At 36.4% G+C, this 23327-nt stretch overlaps 1 protein-coding gene and 1 long non-coding RNA gene across 5 annotated transcripts in view; one reads left to right on the top strand and one right to left on the bottom strand.

Annotated features, from left to right (window-relative positions):
- The window catches only part of DNAH12 (dynein axonemal heavy chain 12), a 132879-nt gene that overhangs the window by 7977 nt on the left and 101575 nt on the right, over window positions 1–23327 (bottom strand). For 2 of the 4 annotated variants that reach the window (XR_005557266.1, XM_039348127.1), the window contains exons 54-69: window positions 18503–18650; window positions 17829–17974; window positions 16894–17108; window positions 16769–16780; window positions 15060–15252; window positions 14238–14430; window positions 12317–12489; window positions 11757–11897; window positions 10275–10433; window positions 6909–7053; window positions 5813–5963; window positions 3154–3407; window positions 2506–2646; window positions 1759–1896; window positions 1112–1345; window positions 600–788 (exon numbers count right to left, since the gene is read on the bottom strand). Coding sequence is in view for 3 of the 4 variants with exons in the window: in XM_039348127.1 (XP_039204061.1) it covers window positions 600–788; window positions 1112–1345; window positions 1759–1896; window positions 2506–2646; window positions 3154–3407; window positions 5813–5963; window positions 6909–7053; window positions 10275–10433; window positions 11757–11897; window positions 12317–12489; window positions 14238–14430; window positions 15060–15252; window positions 16769–16780; window positions 16894–17108; window positions 17829–17974; window positions 18503–18650 (2632 nt within the window). In the remaining variant the exon portion in view is untranslated. The remainder of the gene's footprint in view (window positions 1–599; window positions 789–1111; window positions 1346–1758; window positions 1897–2505; window positions 2647–3153; window positions 3408–5812; window positions 5964–6908; window positions 7054–10274; window positions 10434–11756; window positions 11898–12316; window positions 12490–14237; window positions 14431–15059; window positions 15253–16768; window positions 16781–16893; window positions 17109–17828; window positions 17975–18502; window positions 18651–23327) is intronic. The other 2 variants (XM_039348128.1, XM_039348129.1) reach the window with 2 other exon arrangements.
- Window positions 695–16552, top strand: LOC120310102. The gene is made up of 3 exons (XR_005557267.1): window positions 695–792; window positions 2494–2655; window positions 15660–16552. It is a non-coding gene; the product is annotated as an uncharacterized LOC120310102 (long non-coding RNA).

Genomic DNA, 23327 nt, shown 5'->3' with positions numbered 1-23327 from the left:
TTCTGGGCTTTGGATCTCCTCCTCCTGTGTAAAATCTGCCTTTTGTTTGTTCAGTTGCTTCTGACATTTTTTGTGATCTGGAAAAATATTCCCTCTCCTTGATTGCATGTCAGTAATTTTGCTGAGTTTTTGTAAGCTCATTCTGGCGTTAGAGATAATGCCAATCAATTTACCTTCTGACAGCTTCTTTTTTGCCTGCTTTTGATTTTTTCAAGCATCACGGTCTGCTCTATTGATTTTTGCTTTTACATCATGTGTACAAATCTTCTAGCTTCATTACTTGGGCTTCAAGGGAACAATCTGGCTTTGCTTTATCTATTGAATGATCAGTTCATGGTGTTCTTAACAATTTTCTGCAGCACTTTAATTCAAAAGCATTTTTTCTTCATTTATTCTTTCTGATCATTCAATGTTCAGAACATGTTGCAACTGGCAAAATTATAGCTTTCACAATATGTATCTTCTTTTGTCAGTATGAAGTTTTTACACTTTAATAATTGAGAACTTTAAACAATATAGATTAGATTAACTAGATTAGACTAACAGCAGAAAAATAATTCTGAAGCAGTTATAGTATATTTTATTTCAGTTCATATTACCTTGCTAAGGATATCATCTGCAATTTCATATAAAGTGCTGTCTCCACCACTTTTAGACCCTCCTTGATTGGTTCCTCCTTGTGTCAGAAGAAGGGATTCAAAAGTGATTTTTGTTTGCTGGAGATCCTTTGATATATCTACATTATCATGGAGCCCAAACACTTCTGGTTGCTGACTAACAGGAAGATTCTAGGTAATAAGACAGAATTAATTATTTAGGACTGAGGAAATATTAATCTAATCAATTAGTTTAGCAGATCATCTGAGAATTGAATAGCTTTGCAGATAATCAGCAGGGATCTTTCTTCTAGCTAAAAAAAAATCTACACTCAAACCAATACTATACTAACATTCATCATGCGGAACATTGATATTTTTTTATTTGGATTTCATTTGGCACTATTTTCTATAAAGATAATATATTACAGTTTTCTATATACAGATATGTGCTCAAGATGTATTTAGCTTGCTAAATCTTTTTAAAAATATGAACCCTGTACATAAAATCATACCTTAATAAATTCAATGTAATCATCATAAGTGCCCCTTGAGGGAGCATAATAGTTGCCACTAGGAGAAAACTTATAATGTGAATTCTCCACTATATCTGAGTTGTAAAAGTCAGCAAGCATAGTCAGTAGTAGACGTCTGTCCCAGTCATCTGTGACTCTTCCTCCATAGTTGCACTCACCCGTAAGGTAAGTTATTGCTTCAAATGGGATGTGTTCATACTCATTTATAAACAACTGAAATTGTAAACAAAATACTCAGCAGAGGACAACAACAATATTCAAGTGTTCTCTAAACTTCCCTATAGGTTTTTATCTGTTAAAAGAGTATCAATATTTCAAGACTGGCCTATTTTTCCCAGCAGGGTTCTGGAATGGCCACTTCAAAGAACATCAAAGAAACATGGAAAAGGACACATTAATATTAATATATTTAACAGAACAGCTCATGTTTCAAGCAAGTTTACTAGTTTTTTTAGCTTCCTTTAGTAAGGAAATATTAGGCATGAAATACAGATGGTTAAGCTGGGTGCATATCTGAGTTTCTCAGTAGTAGGGTCTACTCAAACATGAATTTAGAATGGAATCAGCTTATGAACATTTTGCTACAACCTTGGGTAGATATTGGAAGAAACAATGAAGAGGCGTACCTGCAATTGTCTGACACTGATTCGCAAGTCTGATTCATTAAATCCGTAGGGAATATTCCATCCCAGAGGTCCAAATTTTTTTCTCTCCTGTACTAGGGCATGAAAAAAGCAAACTCCAAACAGCAGCTTCTCCCATCTCTTTTAAGGGGAAAAACACTCAGTCAACCCAGATGGAAATAAAACAAGGCAAACACAACTGAAAAATTCTGTATCTAGAAAACTCGTGGCTGATAATAACATTCAAAAGTTGTTTTGGCCATAAAGTGATATTGTCACTAACTCCAAATGAGTTGCCTTTTCCTATCAGTACATTTTATTCAGGGTCAAAATCTTACATTACTCTGCATCCTTTCAGAGGTTTGCCACTTGCCTAATTGCTGTTTTGCTAGGCAGCCCACACAGAGCATTTATTTTAATATATTGATTGGATGAGAGACTCTTCCTTAAAGGTATTATACAAGGATGGAGAACTTAGCCTCCCTTGAAGTTAACAATTTTGTAGGATTATGGTACTGATGGATACAAAAGGTTTGAAATTGTGGCAGAGGAAAAAGATAACAAAACAGGGAGATATCAGCAAGTATGTAGAGTAGAGATTTTATAAAAAAAGGCCAGGGAATACAAACTTTATACAAAAATCTTTTTTATAGAGGTCCATACCAAAGCTACACTTTAATATTTGGCAAGCAAAACTGTGTAATTTTGTTAATTAATTATCTCTTTACCAATTTTTAGGAAGAAAGTTACCTGCTCCTTTCCAGGACACCCAGCAAAAAAGTCGGGATCAGAAAGCGGATCAGAGACGAAAGACTGAAGTAAATTCAGCCGGAGGCCAGTAGGAGGTTCATTTGTCATCTTCACACCGTTCTGAAGAATGGTGACTGGAAACTAGGCAAAGTGAGCATGGTAACTTTACTAACAGTCAAGTTTGCTAACATTCTTTTAAATTATTCAGCATACACTACCTTTTTAAAATATTGTCTGTGGTGTTTTTTGTGTCTCTACATCAAGCAATGAATCAACTAATCAATCAAACTATGAGGTTCCAGCACTGTCAAGACAATTAGCAGGAAATGCTGCACATAGCATGGATACCACTAAGGCAAAAAACCTCATCTAATCTTCCCTTCTCTAAGTAAAAAGCAGCATTATATTTATATATATTTTTATTTGCACATGTTATCACATTTAAGCAGCTTAGTGTCACCTCGAATCCCAGGATGGGCAACTAATAAATTTAATAATAAGTAAATATTAAATATGAAAGCTTTAGTAAAGCCATGATGAGTTGCAGAGAACATCTTTGGGACTATCTGATGATAGCCATGAAAGATTTATTTATTATAGAATACAAAATTTTTATAAATACTCAGATACATTTCATATTTGGAATACCTTGGGTGATGGATAACTAGTCAGCCAGAGTCTGAAAGAGGAATGGCAAGTTTCACTGTTAAACTCTTCACAGATTTTCTCCAGCATTGGCATCCAGGAAACAGCAAGATGGCAGTTTTGTAAACAAATCCAGGTCCCTTCCTCCATTCCTTCTCTAATCATTTTTGTTGCTATTGGTCCTTGCCCTTGTCCCAAAGAGATGGACTGAAATTTACTTCCAATCATATTTTTGTCATTTGCAAATTTTAAAAGACCTGGCATGAAAACAGTAATACATTAATATTTGTCTGAAGTTAATTATAAAGCGCACATCTAAAACTATTTGTAAGTCATGCCTTTTAGTTTATCTAGGCGCTGTATTCAAAATCAGATTTGATAAATATCTACATTTCATTTATAGGTTTCAGGTGGCAAATGAATTGATTAATATGGGGCAATTTACATACACCAAGACACAAATAACTGCATGTTCATAATTTGGAAATATGTTTAATGGGGATGTTTACACCATCAGAAAAGCTAGTTACATTATTAGTGTATTATATGTAATATCTCCTAGTGCTACTTCTGCTCATAATATCTGAAACTTCTGAGGCTGAGTCACATCTCATATTTTTAGCTCATGAAAAGATAATAGTGAATAGTGACATTTACAAAATAACATTTATTTATTTGTGCATATATGCATGCCATCTCATCAAACAATTCCAGGTGGCTTACAAGAAAATATTCAACATAAAAACCAAAACATAGAGGCATCATGAATTTGTACAATAAATACTAGATTACAGTATTTCTGATCTTTCAGCCCACAGATCTCCTGAGTAAACTACTATCAGTCCACAATCCCTTCTAAAACTTCTTTGGAAAAGCACTGTTTTTATTATTTTTCAAGATAATGAGGAAAATGCCAACATCTGAGAAAAAGCAATTCCAGAGTGAAGAGTAAAGAATCGAGAAACTCTACTTTTGGATTCCTGCCCCTTCAACATTTTCTGGGGAAGAATCTGCAGCCTTTCTCTTGGCTTGCAGATTCAACTTGAAGCAAGCAGCCCCAAAGATGTAAACCAGGAGTCCCCAACCCCTAGGCCACAGACCGATACTGGCCTGCAGCCTGTTAGGAACTGGGTCACACAGATGGAGATGAGCAGTGGGCAAGCGAATTAAACCGAAACCATCCCCCCTCCCCTGGGTCCATGGAAAAATTGTCTTCTATGACAGAGGTCCCCAACCTTTTGGGCACCAGGGACTGGTTCCGTGGGGAGGTTTTTCTGCGGACCGAAGAGTGCGTGGTTTTGTGTGCAGCCTACATCCTGCAGATGGGGCTTTGTTTGTTTATGCAGACAGATTGCTGGCATGCCACGGCCCAGTACTGGTCTATAGCCTGGGGCTTAGGGACCTGTTCTATGAAACAGTTCTCTGATGCCAAAAAGATTGTGGAACGCTGATGTAGAATACCCAAGTCATAAAGAGCATTACAGCTGAAAAACAGCATCTTAAATTGAGGCTAGAGACCCACTGATAGCCAATGCAGTTCATGCAAGTTGAATATTATTTTGCTATAGCAGACTTTACTGGTCTGTTGGTCAGCAACTGCATCCTCCATCAGTTGTAGTTTCAAACTAACTTTAAGGCAGCCAGATGTGCAACAAATTGAAGTAATCCAAATGAGAAGTGATAAAAGTTTGAGTTATCCTTGCTCAGATTCTGGTTCAGGAAGGTTTCAACTATACTAAAGCTGTGAAAAAAAATTTCTTGGCCATAACTTCTGTTTCCTATTTCAGCAGAAGCTGCAAATTCAGGAGGACCCCAAAACCACTTATCTGCCCAACTTAACATATATGTCCTAACAAATATCTATTTATAGAGCAGGACATCTGATCATCATCAAGTGTTTCCAGAGGATTACTGCCTTCCTCCTCTCTTGCTCTGGCTAAAGCATCAGTAATACATAATAGATCTAAATTATGTTTTGTGTTGGCTATTTATTTTAGAAGAGTCACAAACAAAAATAAATGAAGGTTGCAAATAAAGCAAACAGGATAGCAAAATAAAGAGCATTTGTCTCCCCAACTCTCAATTTCCCCATTCCTAGGAATGTTTTGAAAATATATTTTCTCTTTATAGTATCTTTTAATGGTTTTGTCAAACCTGCTCGTTTTTGGTTGCCACAGCAATGGGAGGAGGATGTGTTCTCTTAGTTTAGCCATAACAAATACTTTCTTGTGGGAACCAAGGTCAAGCTATCTAAATTTTGGTGGGCTCGAATTTCCATTAGAAAGCCCACCAAAGTAGATAATTGGGGATTGTGATTTATGATATATTATAGGGGGTGGGAAATTCAACTTGTTATTTTGTAGCCTTGGGGGGAGGGACCTTCAGTCTTGGTTTCACCTTTGAGTGTGCCGATACAATGTAGCCATTAAAAGTATTCTTTGAGGAATGCAATTGCCTCAGAGTTATTATTTTCTTCTGGTCTCATCTATCGGAACCATGACCGGTTTTATATTAACATACAACACAAACTCAGTTTTATGAACAATAAACCAAAAGTTGCATTACAAAATGCCATGTTTGAAAGATATTCAGAAACTTCAAAAACCCAAACTAACAGAAGCTTTTGTAAAGAAAAAAAACCAAGTATAATGAGTGAACTTACTTGCCATAGGATCTGCTCCAGGAGACAGCACAAAGATTAAAGGGATTGAAGAATTTGAATCTAAGTAACTTTTTGTTAGATCAAAAGGAGGTGGCTCAACAAATTTCTTTCCAAGTTTATCAGTCACAAAGGTTGTTATAGCCGGTGTAATCTGTTTTCAAATTAAATGGTGAGCATAATATAGGATTTGCTGTAAATTATACAGTTTTTATTTCAAGGCAGCTTAATTGGTAAATATTTAATAATTTAAAATATGTAATAATTAAAACAAATCTAAATACTGTGAAAAATTGTTGCAATGATCCAAAAGCTTACATGTTGGCAGGGGTTTTTTTCTACATATTTTGAGGAATGTATTTGAAACTGTTAGTTTTATAAGCAGTAATACTATTTTCTTTCTTTCTTATTTTAAAATGAAATGTGATTTGAACAGTCTTGAATTAAAAAATTAAATAACTAAAACCAGAAGATTTTCTTTCAATATATACTGCATGTAATGTTGGAAGGAAACAGGTGTGCTAATACATTCGCTTAATGCTTCAGTGTTTAGAAAGAAAATGTATAGTTGATTTCATATTTGCTTACCTGTGATGCATGACAATCTAATATTTTTGTAATTAACTTTTATCATTGGGTATAATAAGGAAATTCAGTTTCTCTTTGAATTCAACTTGAAAATGATTCTTTGACTCTGCAAATTAATGGGATCCCTTTTTGGGCAGCTATCAGTTTCAAAACTAAATCTGATTTTGAATAGTCTTTAACAACACTGGAGCAATTCAATTCTGAAGAAATTCTGCTAAAACCTATTGCAGAATTTGAAAATCAGTCAAAAAAGATGGCTTCTTGGTAGCTTAGTCAGCTAAAGCATTTTCTTATTCAGTGCATTTGTTGAAATGCTATTGGTGCTTCTGAGATTTTACATTGGCTAGAGGATTATTTTTTGCATTTTGTATTTGTATTGTTAGCTGTTTTGAATGCTTACATTTAGAAAATGCAAGATAGACATAAAATAAATGGAATTATATTTAGGAACGCAAACGACAGCTACTTAATTAACTGCCAATAGAAATTATGTTACATAAATCATCTTTACCTTGTCAGGTCTCAAGCATCGGAGAATAATCATTTTCTTTATTTCGTTTAAGTCCGTATTCCATGGGGTGGGTAAAGGAACATTCTGTGGTTCTTTACTATCATAAATATTACGCCATTCATTAGGTTGTGAAGTCACGTGATTCCTACAACAATAAAATAAACCTGAAAGATTTAGACTGCAATTTTATATAAGAATAAAAACTCTTCTAGATGTTCTTCTAGAGCAGTGATTCTCAACCTTCCTAATGCCGTGACCCTTTAATACAGTTCTTCTTGTTGTGGTGACCCCCAACCATAAAATTATTTTTGTTGCTACTTCATAACTGTGATTTTGCTACTGTTACGAATCGTAATGTAAATATCTGATATGCAGGATGTATTTTCATTGTTACAAATTGAACATAATTAAAGCATAGTGATTAATCACAAAAACAAACTGGGTTTGAAGATAAGCAGTAAGATGGAAAGAAAATTAAGCAATGAAACTGAGAGTTCCGGGATTAGAATTTATTACACCATCACATTAAAAATAAAAGTATTTCCAATCTTGTTGGAAAAACAGTGGATTCACTCCTACTGATAATATTATTTAGATCAGGGCTTTTCAACCTTTTCACCGATTGTACCACTTTTAGAATATGGCAACATTCGAGTACCACCAGTCACCTAGCGAGGTGTCAAAAACTTGACCCCCCCCCAAAAAAATTGGAAAAAAGTGATAAAGTACAGGTAGTCCTTGACTTATAACAATTTGCTTAGTGACTGTTCAAAGTTATAACGGCACTGAAAAAAGTGACTTATGACCATTTTTCACACTTATGACTGTTGCAACATCCCCAGGTCATGCGATTTACATTTCGATGCTTGGCAACCGATTCATATTTATGATGGTCACATTGTTCCAGGGTCATGTGATTGCCTTTTGCAACCTTCTGATAAGCAAAATTAATTGGGAAACCAGATTCATTTAGCAACCATGTTACTAATTTAATCTCTCTTCCTCTTTCTCTCTCCCTCTCTGTCTCCCTCTTTCTTTCTCTCTATTCCTCTCTTTCTCTCTCCCTCTCTCTCCCCTTCTATTTCTCTTTCTCTCTCTCTCCTTCTTTTTCTCTCTCCCCCTTTCTCTCTCCCTCTTTCCCTCCCTTTCTCTCTCCCTCTTTCTCTCTTCCTCTATTTCCCTTTCTTTTTCTCTCTCCCTCTCTCCCTTTCTCTCTCCCTCTCCCTCCCTCTCTTTCTCTCCCTCCTTCTCTCCCTCTTTCTCTCTCGCTTTCCCTCTTTCTCTCTCCCTCTCTGTGTTTCTCTCTCCCTCTCTTCCTCTCTTTCTTTCTTTTTCCCTTTGTCTTTCTCTCCCTTCCTCTCTCCCTTTCTCTCTCTCCCTCTCTTTCTCCCTTTCTCTCTCTTTCTCCCTCCCTCTTTTCCTCCTTCCCTTTCTCCCTCCCTCCCTTCCTCTCTCTCTCCAATTGGGAATCGATTTGGAGATGCGGAGGGGAGGGGAACGGCCAAGGGCTGCCCGTGTGACTTTGAAGTGGCCACCTTTGAAAGCACCAAGGCTGCTCCAGCCAGGCTCAAGCCGGGCAGAGTGGGCAATGGGAGAGGAGTGGGTCGATCACCTTACCAGCAGCCGGGACTCCAGTGCATCTTCCCAGCTAGCAGGGCCTACAGTATCAGAAGCCCCGCGAGGGGGCAAGCTGGCATGAAGAGCCAAACCCTTTCTGCAAGGGAGGGACGCATTGAGGGAGCCAGCCAATCACGGAACATAGATTCTGATGGATGGCTGGCCTGAACCAATGAGGTGCCAGAGGACTGGAAGCCATAGTTGAAGGCTGAAATGCCTTCAACTGTAACTGCTCGCACTTGTTTGTGTGTGCGTGTGAGTGCACTGGCCCGGATCAATGTTGCTTTCCAGGTGATAGGTGCTTCTTCAGGGCTCAGCAGATGCACCGGGATCAAAGCCGCTTTCCAGGAGATTGGTGCTTCTTCGGGGCTCAGGAGAAGCACCAGGATCAGCTCCGGAAGAAGCTCCAAACAGGCAGAAAGGGGAGATGATCCTGGTGCTTCCCCTGAGCCTTGCCAGCGGGACACGTGCCTCTCGGTGTCATACAGTTTTCAACGTTTCGCTTGAAGCAGGGATGGAAAAAGAGAGAAGAGCCCTGCTTGTCACGAACTGAGAGCAGATGGTTATTGGCGTGACGAGGGAAAGAATATGAGTAACACCACGCACGCACACACACATACACACACACAGCACTTGTCTTCCACATTTTATTCACGTCAATCTTTTTTTTTCTTCGTAATATTGGGAGTTGAAAATAGTGACACCAGCGGTTCTCAACCTGTGGGTCATGACCCCTTTGGGGGTCGAACGATCCTTTCACAGGGGTCGCCTAAGACCATCGGAAAACACATATTTCCGATGGTCTTAGGAACTGAGACACTGCTAAAGCTACCGCCGCCACCTCAGGAACACGCAGTGGACGAGCCAAGGAAAGGAACTAAATGAGGAGAGGGGGCGTGCCTGCCTGCTTGTTTGTGTATGCATTTGTGTAGAGTCACTATTTTCAACTCCCAATATTACGAAGAAAAAAGGTTGAGAACCGCTGTTCTAGAGTAATAGTGGGGAGGCCCAGTTCATTTGGCAAGTAACGGCATAATATCGTCTAAGTTTATTTTGAGAATAGTATAATTTAAAATCTCTTTGCCACCATGCTTCCCAAATGACTGAGTTCTTCCATTAGCACTTTATTTTTTTATTGGGTTTTTTCCTGGTAGAGTAGTGTCATTGGCATTGGAGAGGGGTTATTCTAGTCTGTTTTTCGCTTTCTGCTCAGTGGACTAATTATTTATAAAAAACTGTATTTAATAATAACATTCTGTATCATATGTAAGTTAGTTATATTTCAGGAGCTCCTGAAATGGAATTGAGGCCTTCAAGTGGCATGCAAGGCCACAGATTGCCCACCTTTTTTTGTGAAGAAATACCACGTTGCTGAATTGGGAGCATGGAAGTAAAGAGTAAACTGTACACTGTCTGGAAAAGAAGAGGCAGAAAGCTTTGAGAAATTACAGAGAGGCAGATGAGAGAATTAAAAAGTAAAAAAGGATATAATAAGATTAAAGAGAAGTTCTCAAGTGGTTTCTGGGAAAACTGACATTTTGTGAAGGCCTCAAATCCATTTTACATTTTTTTCAGCAAAGACAGTGAATAACAATTGTTTTATTGAAATCTCAGAGATGAATTTGGGTGAGATAAAAAAGCAAAGCTACACTCTCTGCATGTTGATTTGCACAAAACATACCATAACTTCTATATTAGAAAATGCTTATCCCTCCCCCAAAAACAATTATAAAAGAGTTGCTGTTGTACCGTAATCCTTTAAAAGCAGACATATCACTTGCACGACATATTTCGTCCCAACTTTTGTCTTGTAACCAAGATGGATCAGGGTTCTTGAATTTACTCTTGAGACCAACCCCTCCAGTTAATAAAAACATAAACTCCTGATGTTCAATTTCTTTCCTAGCCCTGTTTTAAAAAACAACCAAGTACAATTTAAGAAACACACTACTATTTTAGCTTAAAATGCAATTGAGGCTTTAAAACAAACTTTTTGTATATATCTATGTATATATTATCTAGAAATTACTAAGTATGCCAGAATTCACTACCCATAATTGTCTAATCTTCACTATAGGTAGTCCTCAACTTACAACCATTCATTTATGACCAATCAAAATTACAACAGCACTGAAAAAAATGACTTATGACTGTTTTTCACACATAACTGTTGTAGTATCTATCCCCATGGCCACATGATCAAAATTTGGATGCTTAGCAATTGGTTCATATTTATGAAGGTCACACTGTCCCAGGGTCACGTGATCACCCTTTGCAACCTTCTGACAAGCAAAGTCAATGGGGTAGCCAGATTTACTTAACAACTGTTACTAATTTAACAACTGCAGTGATTCACTTAACAACTGTGGCAAGGAAGGTCATAAAATGGGGCAAATTCACTTAACAATGTTTCACTTAGCAACAGAAATTTTGGGCTCAATTGTGGTTGTAAGTTGAGGACTATTTGTATCATTAATTCCCAGGTGGCTTCAATGACTGCCAAAGTGCTAATGACTGGATAACTGAAAAGAGTATAAATCCTTCCTTTCCCACCAGTTAATTAGAATTGAAGACACTTCTTGGAGGAGAAGCAAAAGGTCTTCAAGAAAAATCAAGAAAGTCCAGTTGCCATTCAAAAAAAAAAAAAAAAACACCTTTGGGACAACCATGATCTGGATGACAGAGAACCCCACAGACATTTTACCATTATCTTAAGTGATTAGAGATCCTTTATTAATGAAGACTTCATGGAAAACACATCCAAATACCGTGCTGGAGTCCTCTATGTGACAAGACTGACTTGTGCAAGAACTGCATGGCATATTTAGGTCAATGTGTTTGCAGGGTTTGAGTGTGATCCTGCAATAGCAATAGTGGGCTGGAAAACCCAAGAATCCCAGCAAAGATTCTTAAGAGAAAAACTAATGAGGCAACACTGAAAATCTACATGAGCTATAGAAGGTAGAAGAAAGTAGAGCAAACAAAAAATATTTGGATAAATGGTATATTTCAAAAAATATTTAATGGGACTGAATTATTAAACCCCAGCTTAATTGAATTCCAATTCAATTTGTTCTGGTATGCAGAAGCATTTTAACACCTTCTTTGCATCTGTGATTTGCAAGTGCAAACATGCTACTACTAGAAATACAACATTTCCTAATATTTAAGATGCTATGAGATAAATAATCAACATTCTCTTAATATATTAAAAATTCTAGAGCCTCTTACATCAGAAGATTACAGCAGAGTAAAAATGAAAACAGCAACTTATCCTTTTCAAACAGGGAGCGACAAACATTGCAATACAAGTTGTATGTGAAATGGTCGTTTAGATATCGTAGCCTTTTTTCCAAAATTTTAGACTTGTTGCTATTAAAAATAGAAAAACATATTTAGAAAGTGCATACCCAATAAATAAAAAGATACATATTTATATATTGATTTAACTTGAACACATTGCAATATCGACAATATGTACACCTGACTAGGCTTATGTAATTATAAAATAAAAGAAAAACAGAAAAAGAGGGAGAAAAAAATTCTCGATTTGTTATGAACTTCTGGGGCTACTAAATATCTATCTACAACTTGAAATGATTTTTAATTAATTTTTTATACTGCCCATTTCCCCCATAAAACAAATCTCGGTGGCTTACAGATTATAAATGTTTATATACAAACAAAGAGAAAAACCACCATTTTCAGAAAAAAATGTACTTAAAACTGTAAATAGGTTTAAAACAGGCATATTTTGAAAAACTAAATACTCGAACACAATTACCGCTCACCTGTCATGAATAGAGTTGATATAAAGGTTTACAAACCAACTGAGAGAATATTGGTACATTGGGTCTATATTAGCCAGATCAGCAATACTAAAAAACAATACAGATGAATGCTTTGCAATGGGTCTGTAGCCTTCTCGAGACTGTGCTATTTTAATTTCAGTTTTTTCTGCAATCTAAAGAAAATACATTTCTTAGTTATTGACATAAATTCTAAGCATCGAACAAAGCCTTTTCTTACCACAGTGTTTCTTGCATTATATTATACCATCACAATCACCAGTGCCCTGTTTATTAGCTGGGGAAGCGAGTCCTATGATTAGATTTGTGTGTTTGTATAAAACATGAATACCCACAAAGGGTCAGAAATCAGAGAAAGCTGAGAACTTTCCAGTATATTACAAATGTTCTAGACTATTTTATGCTAGCATATTTGTAAATCTGACTACATCGGTATCTTTTGACGCTTAAAGCTAAAAGCCAAAGAGATAGTTCAAAGATAAAAAACAGTTCAATCAAAGAGGGAAACTATTTAAATAGAGATGGACAACCACTTAGATATTCTTTTCAGAAAAGCAGCTTCCCTGACTCCTAAAAGCACTTCCTTTTAGTAGGTGCTTGTAATTGGGAAAGGGTGGCAGTGACAGGAGATTCAAAACAAAATGTTTTTTTTTTCATCTTTCCATCTTTTCTTTCCTTCCGTTATCCAAGTTGATAATGTGACAGCACATTGCAAATTTTTAGAATGACAATTCCAATACAATTCTCCACAACCACCCTATTAGTTGAAATGCCGATATTAACATTAAGGATAGAGTCCAGTTCAATAAGTAGGCATAGAGAAGAGACATGTTGGAGGGAAACTTTTGATTCATATTAAGTCCCTTATGCTTGATTCTAAGCATTGATGTTTTCCCCCCCTTACATATCTGATTCTTAAAGACTGTCTGGACTAGTCACTGCATTTTTCTTGGCAAGATTTTTCAGAAGTGGTTTGGCTTTGTATCCTGACCAAGGTTAAGAGAGCCTGACTGGCCCAAGGTCACCCAGTTGACCTACGGCAGAACTAGAACTCATGATCTCACAATTTCTAGCCTGGTGCCTTAACCACTACACCAGACTGGGTCTCCAGGGAAAAAAATTACCAGCATATATAATTTCAAATTATAATCAGTGTGCCACAAAATACTTCCCTAATTATTGCAGATAGAGTGATAATTGAAATACCCTAAACAAGGGACCCAGTGACTCAATGTGAGGGCAAAAATAACAAAAGAAAAGACAGCATTCTCCTCATCACACACATTTATTTTCTGTATACACAAATTTATTTTCTGTTGCTCACCTCCATATCTCCTACGCACATGCGAGAGTGAGCACACATGCGCACACAGACACACACAGACAGACACACACAGAGTTTGGCCACCAAGAAAAAGAAAACAGGCTTGAAAGTTTGCTTCTGTTGTCATCATTTCTTTGACCCTTCCCACTTTCTTCCCACCAGAGCAATATTCCTGGCTACTATGCAGACTCCTTGGAGACCAACAAAGTCATATTTTCTTGCATCTATTCTTGCTATGAGATAGCAAGAGGCTAATTATCATATCTGAACTACAGAAAGTCTTGGGAATATTTACTGGTCATCTGATTTTGCAGCCCATATATTATAACCCTGTGGGAAAGGACAGAGAAATAGAGTAGATTAAGATAAACAAAATATAAATTGGCCAGCTGGTGCAAGTGATCAAAGTGCAATTGTTTTGAAAAAATATGCCATAATTTTAAATGACTGGCTGGCTTAATTGCACACAGAATGCTACTGTTGCAGCATTGCTATGCACCACTAGGGGTGTGTTTGGCTTTGGGATCAACACATTAATCATTATTTATAGCTATTATTGCAAAATCTGAAGTTGCTTACCTGCTGCTTCTTTGTAATTTCATTAGACATTATTTTTGCCGAGTCCAAGATAGTAATTGCACTTTCATCTTCTAAAATATTACCTTCAGAAGACTGCAGTGTTTCTAAAATTTTATTTTCTATATCTTTTAGTTGTTTCTTATTGGCAGCTGACTGAAGGATAAGAGCATTTCGTTCTTCCTCTAATTCTGGCCTAAAATGACAAATACCCTTTTTTGTTAGTGGGTTGTTTTGTTTTTTTAGATTCTTTTGTTCTTTTTATGTCAAGTTTGTTGGCCACAATTATGTTTAAATATTTCTTTTAAACATTTATACAATGTAAAATATTCTCTTTTGATCTTTATTATTGGATTAAATGAGTCTATAAAACTATTAGTAGACTCGTGCATGTTCTTTCATATGCCATTTAGTTCAATCAAGCTATCAAAGTTAGGACAGGCTCCATACTGGCATACAGGCAATTGCAAGGGACATATTATCATAGCTTCAATACATTGCAGTCTGCTGTTTCCAATCACCTTAGTATTCCAAATACAGAACATTGACAAAGATTTCTTCTATTACCTCATACTTATTATTGTACAAGAAGAATGCACACTTCAGCTCACAAGTTAATACCCACTTCCCTTATTTTTTAATTTAAAAAATTAAATTTGGTCTCTCTGAAAAGTCTGTACCTATTATTTAATTATCCATGCATGTGCATATGTTCATGTATATGCTTATATGTATGCATGCATGTTCAATAATTCTTTCCTGAATTAGAATGAAATTGAATTTGATTTATGAATTAAATCTCCTGAGGAAAGCTCAAACACTTACCTTTCCTTGGCAACAACAATGCCTAAAAGTTGATCTTCTAGTCCTTCTGGAGTAATCATGAAATTTAGCAAAGAAACCTTTGTTGCTAATTCAGGTAAATAATGTGGATTCCTTAATTTGGTGGTAATATAAAATTTGAAATCAAAAGAATATTCAATTATTGTTTCACCAAGTCGAATGCAATCCATGCCCCCTGGTGTTAAAGAAAAAAAAGTATTTGTTTTTTACAGCAACAGCCTTTAACTGGCAGCAAGCTTAGCAGTTTAATAATGTAAAATAAATTACACATATGATAGTTAAAGAGACTATAACTCTATTCAGATATCACGTTCAGTGATAGTTAGGGATACCCTGGATTCATGTAACACTGGTTCCATTTCTCTCCTGCACAACTAGTCTTAAAATAGCATTTTAAAATAAAACAAAAGAAAATAAAAGAATAGTATTGAAGTCCCAAGGTTGCTAATAGAGACATCCATAAAGACCCCAAATATAGATAGATTTGTGCTTGCTCAAGTCAGCAAAATGTTACAAACTGAAAGTTAATAAGAAATTCATGTTGTGTTTTTTTTTCTTGTCCCCCTTGATTTTATTTCTTAGGTCTGCAAATCCCAAACTGTGGGCCATGGGTCCTAGCGCATCACAGCACATAGTGTGAGAACTGCTAGAAGCCCTGTGAATCAGGAAAATTTGGGAACCTCTACATTAGGTTTATAATTTGTAACACTTACTCTGATAAACCTTTGTTTTTGCATTTTGGTCAAGTATGTCATCTCCTGCTTCTGTGACGATCTTGTACCTCGTGACAATTCCTCTTCCATTCAATTAATCCCTGGCACATCTTTGCCTTGTCTTACCTCCATCCAAATAAAATAAACCTTTGTACTTATTTAGATTTGTCTTGCTAACACTATTGGTCCCTTCTTGGATTTAATTGCCTTCTACTCACACCATGGGAATATCTGCATTGAAGATATTGCAACACATTGCAACACATGCAATCCCCATGTGTTCAAATTTCAGAGGGCAAATGTTGGGGACCATTAAAGCTAGGAATTAGAGTTATCAGAGATGTCTGTTAATGTTATTTTAACACCAATTTCTTTTTTTTTATTCACACATTATTAAAACTCACTTTACTGCCTTTTGAATAATGTTGAAGCCTAGTATAGAAACCCAATGGTTTCATCTCTTTAGCTAGTATACATACAATTTCTTTCAAAGTTTATGTCTACATACAGGGGAGAAAAAGCATCCTGAGCTATTCTGATTGAAGTGACTCTGCTCTTCTGCCTCTTTGGAACCAATAGATTATATACTTACTAGTCTATGCTTAGCCCATAATTTCATATCTTTTTAGCACAGACTTTTCTGTAACCTGATACAAAAACTGAACAAATTGAAGAAACAATAAAAGCTGAATGGAAGGGAAGAATTGTATAGAAGCCAGAACAATTGCACCTATCAAAGTCCTACTTATAATGGACATTCTATCTTCCTTACAAGGAAACATATCGTCTGCTTTTATTTTCCAACTCCCTTTGCCTGAATGTTGGAAAGCAAAAACAGACAAGAAATTATTAATCAATATTATACGTGCAACATGGCTCTTATTAAATAACAGCAGATTAAGGTTCTTGGATTTAAATCTGCAATGCATGCAAATTTGATTATAAAATAAAAATAACAGTACTAAAAAACTGCATTACCTTCATCTGTTACTAGGCAGCAATATTTGAGGAATAAAAAGAAACACATTAAACAGTGTAATGGACTATTTAAAAAACAGTAAACATTTCCTTTGAATTTTAATAACTTTTATTATTTCTTGTACCTTGTTTAAAAGTTTGCCTAAGTAGCAAAGGTTCCAAGGAAGGATCTATCTCTTCTCCAACATTTTCAAGCAGAAGAGGAGTTCCAAACTGAATGCAGTTTTCTAGAGTTCTCATGTAGTCTGAGTCAGTAAATTTTATGACACTCAGTCTGTTCTCTTTCTCGGAATGTTTTATCCATTTATTTGCTTGACCTTGGGGATCAATCATTAATGGCCTACAAAATAGCACCAAATATTAATAATTCTAATAATTTCAGTTTAAATACTCAAAAATGGTTTTAGTACTATTTTTTAAAAATGTTTAAATAACAAATAAACAAATAAACATTTGTCCTAGGAGATGACTTTGAAAATCGATAGAAAGGTGTCAACAACAATCAATGAATTTCACAAAATAATGGATTCTGATATCACTGAATCAATAATCAAGAATTATACTTTATCTATTATATATACTTAAATAATATTAAATAGTATAGAACAGTTTCATTACAGTTAAAAAATTTACTTAGTACTGCAGATTTATTGCTTCAGGCAGCTATTGTTTTGAATATGTAAATATGCCTTCAAGTCAGTCTTGACTCCTGGCAACTGCTTACATGAGTCCCTGTAGTTCAGAGAGAATGACTGGTCCAAAGTTACCAAGTGGCTTCATGCCTAAGAGAAGACTAGAACTAGTCTCCTGATTTCCAGCTAGTGACTTAACCTCGACACCAAACTAGCTCTCATTTATCTTTTTACATCCAAGAAAAAAAAATCAGATTCCTCCCTATCCTGAAGGAATAGTTAAAATTTTATATAGATAAATATGTATTTGAATGTAACTATATATATTCAACAATACATATAGAAAACAAAAAAAACATAACCAGAGGTTTAAAACTATCAATATGAATGCTTCAATAGCTTAATTTTAAATAATGCTAGTTACCTACCAACGTCTAGAATTGTCAACAATCACACCGTTATCTATGGAAAACTGATCTGTTGGAAGACCGGCAATATTCCAGGCTCTAATTTTTATTGGATCACCAAGGGTCTTGCTTAGGGAGAAGCTTTCAGAACAAGGAATATTTTTTACCTGTAGGCACAAATAAAGCTTGTATTGATATTCATTATTATTAAACATGTGTACATATAGTATTAAAATAGGTCATATTGAATTACTCTCATTTTTAAGAGTCAAGAGAAATTACATAGGAAAGGTTAATAGGCAATACCAGGAAAAGTTCCTATACTTAAAGCAAGATTTAGAAAAGCATTTCACTTTTAGACTCTTCTATACTATTTTAAATACAGATTTAACCAATGGTGGGATTCAGCCAGTTCACACCACTTCGGCAGAACCGGTAGCTAATTTTTTGTTGCCCAGGCCCAGAATGGACTTCTGGAAGCGGCATTCACACAGAGAACCGGTTGTTCACATATTTTAATCCCACACTGGATTTAACTATTGTTTCCATTATGATGTATAGTATTAAAAATCATAATGCATGTTAAAATTATTTCCATCATGCTAATAACAAGATATATATGATCTATTTTGACAGAGTCATTGTTAGAAGAAGACCATGTGTATTCTAGAAATAGAGCAGTAAACTAATAATACCTGACAGAGTTTGCTCCACTCTTTAGTACATTCTTGTCGAAATCCAGCAGTAAAAGCACCAAGGTAAGCTATCACCCCTGCTGATACCAGAACATCTCCTGTCAAATTATCGTAAGTATTCTGAAGATCATCTGCAGCATGAGACCATCTAAGGCAGAAAAGATAAGCAGATTAACCAAAGTGACATATTGAATAGTTTACCAAGGTTTATTTTTATTTCCTGTTATATCAGAGTTGTTAAAATTAATTATGTGTCTGAGAAAGAGCTATCAGGAAAAGGACATGTTGGAGACATCCAGTTTTGCGCAGTAGTGACAGGTCACGGGCTTGCGGATTCTCCACATCCCCACGGCTAATTTCATCCTTCCAGGGGATCCTAAATGGGTCTAAGTCACCTTAGAGAAGCGACGAAGAAAGAAGAGTGCTCCAGCGATTCTGGAACAGCGGTGGCCATTCCGTTCAACTTGGGGAAAGCCTTCTAACCCAACAGGAGAAAGGCTGGCCATATTGCATCGACCACCCCAAGCTACTAGGAACTGAAGTTCAAAAGCACTAACCACCATAACTGTGAACAGTGTGCTTGAAACTGGGTGAGGAATTCGATCTTCTCTTTTCTATTTTACATTTAATTTCCTGGAAAAGATCTCCAAGAAGCAAATACGTCCAAAAGGGAAGGAGGGGGATTTCCGCCCCACCCTTATACTAACGGAAGCAGAGAATTAATCTTTTTATGGAGGATCAAAATATATGAAAGTGAAATAAATATAAAACCTGAAATAAAACTTAAATTTGAATAAATCTAAAATTGTTTGAATAGTTAAGACTCTCATTTTAAAGATAATTGTTCATTTTGGAAATTGAAAAACAAATAGTTGCTGACACCTCGTGGCAGATGAAGACTATGACAGCTATGACTTTAATATAAGACTTGGCAAAATCTGGGAAAAGCTAATCTGTGTCTGTGGCCTTCAAAGCTTTAACCACAAAGAAAAGTTGTGACAAAAAAAAAGACAATAATCTGGACTGTAGACAAAGAGAGAATTATAAATTTCAGGAAAAAAAAATCTTTTTTGAACTATTTGGCTTACAAATATCTGTCTAATTGGCACTCTAAAGCTATTTGCAGAGAAAAAAAGGAAGAGGAAAACTCAAATTCTTGGCTATCATGGATCAGAGACATGTAGAAAGAATGTATCAAGAAAACATAAATACTTCACAGGAGGAGATATATAGTATACTGCAACTAATTCAAACAACAATGACTTTAAACCACAAAGAAATCCAAAACAACTTTGAAAATATAAATCAATATTTTTCCAAGTTAACTCTGCAACAAAAAAATTCCCAGAAAACAACAACAGAGAAGGAGCAGATAAAACAGATAAATGGATATAGAATTGAGAATAGAGACTTAAAGATGGAAATTAACAAAACAAGGAAACATGATTTAATCACAAGAATTGGAAAAAACAACTTATCCCTTAAGACTACAAAATAAATCTGATGACAAGAAAAGAGATTGGATAAAATGGACTGTAGAGATGTCAGGAACATCGGAGAGAAGAAAGGAAATGATAAGAGAAGCGGAGAGAAAGAAAAAGATTGTCAACAAACTTGGAAAAGCAAAAGTCCTGTACAAAGACACTTCTCTTGATTTACTTTTTATATCTACAGCAACATTTATGAACATACGGGAAAACTTTTTGATTCAGCAAAATACACTGATTAAGAAAGATACTGGGCAAGAGAAAAAGACTAAAGTGGAAAATAAGAAAATAGATGATGGGACTTACCAGAGAGAATACTTAAAAAAGAAACATTTGTTTGAAAATGGTTAAAGAAATAGAAAAGTTTTGGAATATATATGTCACTCTAATAGGGATGAATTATCTAAATATAATATAGTATGCTTTTTTCCCTTTTTTGTTCTCTTTCTTGATATGAGTAATATAAAAAAGTTGAAATGACTTAGATAAAGGAAATGGTTTAGATATTTAAATGTGATTGAATTTAAGAAAATTATTATGGATAAAAAGTGTTTTGAATAAGAGTTAAAGGACTAGATGACTAGATGTATTAAATGGAATGTTTGAAGATTAAACATATTTTTAATTATGGTTAAAAAGAATAAGAAATTTAGGAAATAAATACATACTAGCTCAGGAGGGATATATATTTTAAGTAGTATATTATTTTTTATGCTTCTTTATTCTTGCTTTTCTTTCTTTTTTTCTACTGTTTTATCTGTTCCTTAAAAAATGTACCTTAAGTATGAGATGGTTCATATGGAAAAATAAAATTAAATTTTTAAATGTAATTAATTTTTGAGAAAATCTTAACCTGTAAGAATATCTAGAATTTGGTGGGGGAAACAAATTAAAATAAGGACTGTAACAAGATCTATGATATTATATTGATGTGATTATTATTTTTAAGACTATTGGGATATATATATATATATATATATATTCTCTCCCGCGTCAAATTGGAAGTGTCTTGGCGACGTTTCGACGAAGTCCCATTCGTCATCTTCAGGCTGGTGTTTTCAGCTTCGTGCTTCGAGGATCAAGCATGAAGCATGAAGCTGAAAACTTCGTGCTCGAAGCACGAAGCTGAAAACACCAGCCTGAAGATGACAAAATGGGACTTCGTCGAAACGTCGCCAAGACACTTCCAATTTGACGCGGGAGAAAACCCAAATAACCAAAGACATATATATATATATATATATATATATTATATATATATATATATGTATGTATGTAGGTCTTTGGTTGTTCGGGTTTTCTCCCGCGTAAAATTGGAAGTGTCTTGGCGACGTTTCGACGAAGTCCCATTTCGTCATCTTCAGGCTGGTGTTTTCAGCTTCGTGCTTCGAGCAGCAATGTGTGGTCTTAGCTGTTTCTTCCTTTTAACTGCCAGTGGGGGTATGAACTGATTGGGTGGGAGCTTGGCTGTGTTCTGATTGGGTGGAGGTGTGTTCTGATTGGTTAGGGGCTTGGCTGTGCTCTGATTGGCTGGGGGAGTGTTCTGTTTGGTTGTGCTCAGGTTAGTCTGAGTTGCAGGGGGGTTTAAGATTTTGGGCTGCCTTGCTATTTTTTGGCTTCGCGTTCGTGGTCGTGCCTCATCTTCATGGAGGGTGTCAGTTTGCTTCATGTATGGATTGGAGGGGTTTAAAGTGGCTAATGATGCAGCTGTGGTCTGGCTTCTGGTTTGTGGTCGTGCCTCATCATCGGTGTGGCTTTGGGTTTGCTTTTTGCGTGGATGTGTGGTGGTGACATCCTGTGTGGTTTTTGTGAGTGTGGGTCTGGTATCATTTTTTGTGTTAGGGAGTCGTTTGTCAATAAGGGCGGGTTTCCAAATGGCTGGTAGGCGGGAGGTATCATCTCGCTTGTTCATGCTGTGTGGGCGTTTTTCTATCTCGATGGCTTCTCTGATTATTCTGTTATTAAAATGTTCACTTTTGGCAATGGTTCTGGTATTTTTAAAGTCAATTTCATGTCCTGTGGCTTTAAGGTGTTGGACCAGGGAAGATGTTGGTTCCTCTTTTTTGACTGAGTTCTTATGTTCTTCAATGCGTGCACTTATTCTTCTGTTGGTTTGTCCAGATTATGAAGGTGTCGTCTACGTATCTGAGCCAGAGTTTGGGTTTGTGATCCGATTTTTCTAGAGCTTGGGTTTCAAAATGTTCCATGTAGAGGTTTGCAATGACGGTGAGAGGGGTGATCCCATGGGTGCTCCTTCTGTTTGTTTGTATTTTTGTCCATTATAGATGAAGTACGTGTTGGATAGGCAGTGGTTGGTCAGATCTAAGATGTGTTTGGGGGGGTTATATTTGTTTTGGATAGCTGTCAAGGCTTCTTTGATAGGCACTTGGGTGAAGAGGGATATGACATCGAAGCTCACGAGTAGGTCGCTGGGCTGTAAGTTTTGTTTCTTTATGATCTCTATAAACTGGAATGAGTTTTTTACGTGTGAGGTGATGGATTCTGCATAGGGCTATAGTTGTTTGGCAAGAAATTTGGCTAGGTTTTGTAGAGGTGAGCCTATGGAGCTGACTATAGGTCTGAGTGGGGTTCCTTCTTTGTGTATCTTGGGGAGACCATAGAGTTTGGGGCATCTGGATGATTTCTCTCTGGGAATGATTCTTTGCTGGATCTCTTCGCTAATGGGGGAGGCTTTTATTTTGGATCTGGTGGTTTTTTCCAGGTAGGTGGTGGGATCTGTATTTAGGGGTTTGTATGTGGAGTCTTGGAGTAGGTTGGTTAATTTGGTTTGGTAGTCAGATGTGTTCATAACCACTGTGGCGTTGCCCTTGTCTGCTGGTAGGATTATTATGCTGGTGTCTTCTTTCAGGTTACGTAGTGCTGTCTGTTCCTCTTTGGGTAAGTTGCTTTTGGGTGGCTTGCTGGTGCAGAGGATGTTGGTGATTTCGAGTCTGATTCTGTTAGCGTCGTCAGGGTTGATTTTGGTCAGGCTGGTTTCAACTCCACATATAATGGTTTCAGTGGGGATGTGTTTGGGAGCGACTGCAAAGTTGAATCCTTTGGAAAGGACATTGGTTTTGGCTTTGGTGAGGATCCTATCTGAGATGTTATGCACTGTTTGTTTCATGTGTGGCTGTGAGGGAGGAGGGGTTTGTTTCTGGCGTTCTTGTAGTCTTCGGAGTTTGTTGGTGTGTGTATCTGTCTTGAGGGTGGTCTGTGTTTCGGCTCTCCAGACGGCGAGTTGTTTGGATTTGTCCCAAAGTGCGGGGTGGATCTTGTTGCTGAGTTTGAGGTGGAGTGTGAGGAGATCTTTGTTAATTCGGTCTAGGAGGAATCTT

This window comes from Crotalus tigris, unplaced genomic scaffold (assembly GCF_016545835.1).
Source record: "Crotalus tigris isolate CLP2741 ecotype Arizona unplaced genomic scaffold, ASM1654583v1 scf7180000018122.1127207, whole genome shotgun sequence".
Taxonomy (NCBI): Eukaryota; Metazoa; Chordata; class Lepidosauria; order Squamata; family Viperidae; genus Crotalus; species Crotalus tigris.
The sequence above is the reverse complement of the archived record's forward strand: the minus strand, read 5'-3'. Positions and strand labels throughout refer to the sequence as shown.